The 6,744-nt window shown below is 31.8% G+C and overlaps 1 protein-coding gene across 2 annotated transcripts; it reads right to left on the reverse strand.

Moving 5' to 3' along the window:
- Positions 1-47: 47 nt before the first annotated feature.
- On the reverse strand, positions 48-5,063 carry not (ubiquitin carboxyl-terminal hydrolase nonstop). Of its 2 annotated transcripts, none has more exons than XM_029309538.2 (8): positions 4,907-5,063; positions 4,313-4,684; positions 3,185-3,317; positions 2,834-3,049; positions 2,081-2,495; positions 1,358-1,789; positions 1,107-1,256; positions 48-930 (listed from the first exon to the last, which is right to left on the reverse strand). In XM_029309538.2, exons 2-8 carry the CDS (start codon positions 4,430-4,432, stop codon positions 873-875), a joined length of 1,524 nt encoding a protein of 507 aa, XP_029165371.2. In that variant the 5' UTR covers positions 4,433-4,684; positions 4,907-5,063; the 3' UTR covers positions 48-872. The 2 variants fall into 2 exon arrangements, with proteins under 2 accessions (XP_029165371.2, XP_029165370.2); XM_029309537.2 differs by having other exon boundaries at positions 4,313-4,774.
- Between the last annotated feature and the right edge of the window lie 1,681 nt (positions 5,064-6,744).

Below are 6,744 nucleotides of genomic sequence, written 5' to 3' on the forward strand. Positions count from 1 at the left end.
TACATAGAGATTATATAGAAGAAAATTGAAAATAAATCGAATCAGACTGTGTTGAACAAAGATTTTTATTAAACGAAGTCCAGCAAGAATTCGTCTTGAATTATAGACAATATTATTATATTCACTATATGTTATTTTATCTGTACACAAAATTGAGTCGTCTAGGGATAGCCATTGTAATTAAGAAATTATATTACTATTTCGGTGTATATAGTGTGTGTGTGTAGATATACATGAAAAAATATCAGGTTGTCTTATATAGAATATCAAATTCTCTAACAAAACATTATTTTTTGTAATATCAAAAAAATCTATTTGCTTTTCTATGTACAAAATTGTATTCATATTGGAAATTGGAAAAAATAACTAAATTCATAATCATTTTAATTATCATAAACTTCTTAATTAAAACATTTTTGAAAAATCCTATGTAATATGATAATATCGCAAGTACATTGAACGTTTCAGAGATCGATATAATATATAACATTCTGCTGGCAGAAGTGCAAAAATTAAGGAAAATGTCTTACAATTAGAGGGCTATCCCCAGCGCATCATGTATATAAGTGTCAAGTCAAGAGTATAACAATAATCAGCGATATACAAAAATTGCAATCAATCAATTTAAAAAATTTGAGCTAATCTTAATGTCTATGCTTACATTATGTTTAGGACACACAGATTTCGACTAGGCAGTCAGTCGGCATAACCCATCGAACACAAAATGCACTGGCAGAAATTAAAAAACGATGATGACAATAATTTATTTCCAGCAAACGTAAACCATCTTCAGTGTTTAATTTCAATAACGATTTTTAATGCTTTGTTACTTTATCTTCTCCTTCCCATCTCTCACTCTTTCTAATTCTGTCTCATACTTTATTATTCCGGCCATACTCCAAAATCTGCTTGTGATAAAATAAAAGATACCTGAAAAGCAAACATTTTTATTAAAGATCAAGATTTTCTCTGTTCTATACTCAATGAAAATATAGAAAATAAATTCTAATAACTTTAGATTATTTTTATTTTTATTCTTTTTTTGAATATAATATTTATTAAGCCGATATAGATATATATATGTTGTATAATATTTATTATTTTACCCTTCACTAGTCAAAACATCCTTCAACCTAGCTCTCGTAATTAAATGATCATCACACTTAAACCATTGATCCCTCTGTTGCCTGATGAAAGCAGTATAATGTCCAGTCTCTAAAGAACCTTTGTGATTTATCACGGCAAACAGAGAGTATCTATTATCAACAATTAAATGTTTTAATTTCACATACATTTTTTAAAACAATAACTAAACAAATAATAAAAAATTGTAAATTATTTTATAGATTATTATTACCTATTGTCACTGAAAGTCATAATTTCTCCGTTCTTCGATAAACCATCTATTATAGCGCTATTGTTGTTACCATTGCGCTTGTGTGACATAAATGGCGTCATGTCTAGTTGTTCTGGGAAAGAGATAAATGTGGAAATCTTTTCCCTTTTACATATTTTATCCTGTATGCTCGAATGTTCAAAACGTTTTAAATGGAAACTGGCCACAATTGGCAGCTGCTTCATTGTTAACTGTTTTGTACTTTCTTGATAAGTTTCACAATTACTACATTTGATCTTCACGGTAGAACCCAAATGCTCGGCTCTAGTGAATCTTTCCAAACAATCCAGCAAAGAAGTAGGAAGTCTGGACGTATCAGAACCAGAGGTATCAGCAGCAGGACCTAAATCCAAAGATATGTCCCAAAATGGATCTATTGTGGTAGACACTCCACTAAAACAAAAAAGTCGAAATAAAGCATAGAAAAATTGAAATTAATAGAAAAGTTATGTCTGATAAAAAGATCTTATTATAAAACAAAAAATTTTTGAAAAACTGCTTATACCTAAAATTTGTTACATTTAACAAAACTTTATTTACTTATTGTATAATTGAATTTAATTATTTCATCCTCTATCAAATAATTTAGTACATTATTTTGTTATTTTAAAGCAAATTTATTTAATGTATAATATTTTTATCAACTGGATAGATGTTTTCTCTAAAATTGGAAAATTAACATACTTGCAAACTTGACAAACAACATCGCTTTGAAGGCCTCCAGTAAATATCTGATCAATGATGCAATTGCAATGATGGGGATTGTCTTTGACTAATATTGGAGCAGCTTCACAATGTCTATGAAGAACATCCAGTGTAGCAATAAAAAATTCATGGGCATCTTGTTGTTCATAACCCGCCAGATGTTTCACGTGTGTCCAAATCAGATGAAGAAGTTTGTGAAGTGTCAGTGGAGCTTTATTTCCTGAATAAAATTCTTGGAATAAATGGGATACTTCGCAGACCAGACAGCGACTTGGTTGTGGGCAGTGATGACGGTCAGCAAGGAAGTAATCTCGTAACAAGGGAGTATGAATCAGCACTTGTACAATGCAGTTCATAAAACAGGTTTGTCCGAGATTGATTAATCCCCTTAAACCTGCAATTAAAACAATATATTTTTTAAATACTATTATATAAAAAATTATAGTGAATTATTATTATCGAATTATATTGCATGTCTCTGAAAATACAAAGGCATCATACAACTTTCTGAAATGGACCAAGGTTGTGGAACAAAACGGTACATATTTGCTTTAATAAGTTCTTCGGGTAAAATATTTACTCTCTGAATTTATATAGAAAATTTGAAACAAACTCTCCAAACAACCTAACAACATCGTAAACAACTGAATAAGACAGAATCATATGAATACACTTACAATTAGTGTTAATTCCGAATATAGGTTAAATGCTAAAAATTCTTCTACTAAATACCTATAGTGGTATTTTCCACGACACGTCTTCGGCGCGGGTGTTTTCTGAGCAACTCTGCCTCCATTTGTGTAGGTTCCCATGCCCGGTAAAACTCCCCGAAGCTCAAGGATTTTGCTGACTCGCTCCATTGTACTTTTGCCACTGCTAACAACTCTCTGTCATATACATAATCGCCGCATTGGAAGCACAAGATATTTCCATAACATAGATCAACAGCTAAAATTATACAAACAATAACTAATTACAATTATAAGATATAGAACTACAATTCATTAATTGTATAATTTTATTTATAATTTTATGTTTAATGTTAATAAATATCTAGACTAGTTTAAACTAAAAAAATATTACCTAAAAAATGTTTCTTTGTTTTTGCATGCTCTTGTATGTGACCTTTTATATAGCAGCCAAAAAATATACAATGAAGACAAGAATGTAGACGATCCTTGTATGTTTTACATATATGACATAAACAGCTCACCGCCTGTAAATAAAATGTCCAATATTATTTATTTTATCTTTTTTATGTTTTAATTTAAGTCTGCTATGTAAATGTTAAAAAATTTTTCACAATTAAATTGTCCGATGAAAAAAGATATGTTTTGCTTATACAATAATATACTTTATTTTATACAAAAATATTATTTTTCAACAATTTCAATAAGAAATAATTTTCTTAGTGAATTTTCTCAAAATAAAAGATCTGATAGACCATACTGTAATTTATCACAATTTACATTTTCTCTCTCTCTCTCTCTCTCTCTCTCTCTCTCTCTCTCTCTCTCTCCTCTCTCCTCTCTTTCTCTCTCTTTTTCCCTTTCTAAAACTTTAACATATTCTAACAAGAACAAAGTTTTATTTAAATAATTTCTGATATAAAAATATTTATAATTACTAACAAGTAAATTTAGTTCTAAATAAAAATTTATTTGTTATTAATAATACTTCTAATTTTATATTCATTATTTCAAATAAAATTTATCTAGTTCTTAGTAGTTCTACATATTTATAAAAATAAGAATAAAAAATAATAAATCAATAATCATCATAAAATTTGTCAAATGTGTTAAACGACTATTATCTCAACATAAACATTTTTAAATATTTCAGCTAGTCGTTGAAGAACGATATTCTTGTATATAATTCTATTTACAAATTTTGGAGTATCTAGTGCACTCAGCATTACAAATAATGAGAATCGCTCGATTGACCAATCAGAATAATAGAAGAGTAAAGATTTCTCTATGCTGATTGGTCGAACGAATTATAAAACGTTTGTCAAATAGAATAAAAATAGATCATAGGAGAAAATGCGAAGCAGAACAGACAAGTAATATAATTAAATTAACAGAAGCTCGCGGAACAGAAGCAAGCAGAAAAGATGAAAATTAAATAAATAAATATCTCAAAAGGTGCATAATAAAAATATATTGATCTCATACCCGTAATATATTGCGAAAAAAAAGAGAACGGACATACCTTCCTGACGCGTGCCTCGGTCGACGTACTAGTCACAAAATACGAGTGTATCACTTTGTACGGCTGGATACCTTTGGCTGCTTTGAAATTATTCAAATGTATGCAACCATGGTCGCTCATCTCAGTCTGGCAAGAGCAACGTTGACACGATCGCACGTCCTCCTTCTTCTCCCTCTTCGCCTCCTCGACTCCCGACGTTCGATACCGATGTCGACGATCCTTGCTCTTGCTGCCGAAATCTCGGTGCAAGGGCACGGATAACGCTCGGTACACAATGATAATCCTCCGACGACGGCAATAACGCGGGGGGCGTAGCTCACTGCTGGCCTTGGCAGGAGCGCGCGTATCGTTGACATGGAAAAGAGAATAGGCCTAGGGAGATAAAAGGAGCGTGAGCGAAGGTGGACACTTCCTCCTTCCCGTCGCGCGAGGGAACGTGATCGGTCAACCGACCGCTGTCAACTGCGGCGAAAAAGAGAAATAGAAACGAGACGGGTAATGGCGAGAACGAGGTATCGAGAGGGGGAATGGCGCAACGCGATGTGATGCTGCGGGATCGTGATCATAAAGCGTATATGGTAAAGCGATACACACAATTCTTGCTCCAATTCTTGTCTCTCATGTGTGCCACATTCCCAGCTTTACTTTCGGATCCGATCATGGACAACCGGTTCATTAACCGACGCCTCGTCCTCGTGTATGTCGCCGGCAAAAAGACTTAAGAGGCGTCATCTGGCAGTCGCGATGGCACACTCGCAGAACCTATAAGCCTATAACAGACTTCAGGTGCGTTCGAAAATATTTCATTGGAATTGGGAAAAAAAATAAAATTGGCAGTAATGAAAAAAAATTAGGTTGGCAGTAATTCCCAGTGCTGCGTTTCGTTTCTTCCACTGGAACCGCTTGGCTGCTGGAGTTTTATTATAATCTTCTTCATTTACTTCTATTTCATATTTTATTTTGGTTTCTGCGTCAAGTAATTTCAATTTACAAAGGTTGTTTTTCTTTGTGCCAACTTTTTTTCCCAATTCCAATGAAATGTATTTTCGAACGCAACCTTCATTTGTCAGTTTTAGGCCAGTATTCACAGTTGGTTTCTTATATTTAAGATCGTCTTAAGGTGCAATTTCATGAGAAGAGACCAGCGCCAAATTAAAATCACTAGACTTTCTCTAGATTCGGCGTCAAGATTGGCCACCTCCATCTATTTAGCAGACAAATTTTATATTTACCTATTATCAATTATACCAATCGCTTGGGAATTGTTTGGGCACATTTAGGAATAGATTCTCGTAGTTTAGCAAATAATAGTTTATTTATTATTAATTAAAATAGATTGAGCGTATAGTTAGCAGACAATAATTCGAAAAAACATTTTTTTTTTTTTAATTAACGTAAAATTATTTGGGAAACACGTCTGTAATAGTTTTAACGTTTAGGAAATAATTATTTTACTTGGAAATCAAGTTTAAAGTACGCTTAGTGAACATCGATTGGACAAATTTTATATTTTTTATTATTTATTTTTATTTTTTATTATTGCTATCGTTTGGAAATTATTAGGGCAAGTTTAGGAATATGTTTGCATAATTTAGTTTATTTATAATTAGAGAAAATTAATTAAGAGCAAATAGTTAGCAGACATAACTTTTAAAAAATCTTTTTTTTTTTTACTTTAATTGATATGAAATTATTTGGGAAATGCGTCTATATAATCCCACATAACATCAAAGTCTTGTAGACGTCTAAAAGATGTCTCATTAAAGAAATCTTTAAGACTTTCTAAAAGATGTCTTCTAGATATCTTTTAAGGTGCCGTCACATGCGGCATAAAATAGCCAGCGTACGCGTAACTTACGCCAAACTCGATTAACCAATCACCTCGTTTTAGTTATCATACGCAAATTCATCTAGTGATTTAACGTAATGCCGATACGCTGAATTCAATTTTTTGCGTAAGCTGCTGAAAAATCGCATAGTTACAACAATTGTATTTATAGGTTTGTTCGCGTCGCATGCCCCAACTTGCTCCTTTTTACTTCAATGCGCTCGTATTGGTCCAATTCGAGGAGCGCACCAATACAAGCGCATTGGAGTAAGAAGGAGTAAGTTGGAGCATGTGACGCGAACAAACCTTATGCAATTTGCGTATAATTTCATAATTTTGCGATGTGTGCTGAAAAAATGAATAACCAAATTCAGATAAGAACAAATTTTAGAAATAAAATTTATCCATTTAATTTATATATAATTCATTGTTTGCACAATATAACAAAATAATTTTGAGGTTATCTCTGGTAAAAATTATTTTCAGAATGTCTCATAACAATTTAAAAAAATTTTTTTTGAATGATGTCTTAATTTATATAGAAAAACTTCAAAATTTTCTGAGAAAATTTTAAAAACTTTATGAATTGATGCATCTTTCAAAA

The sequence above is a fragment of the Nylanderia fulva genome, unplaced genomic scaffold, assembly GCF_048542155.1.
Source record: "Nylanderia fulva isolate GAGA-0341 unplaced genomic scaffold, ASM4854215v1 Scaffold172, whole genome shotgun sequence".
NCBI lineage: Eukaryota > Metazoa > Arthropoda > Insecta > Hymenoptera > Formicidae > Nylanderia > Nylanderia fulva.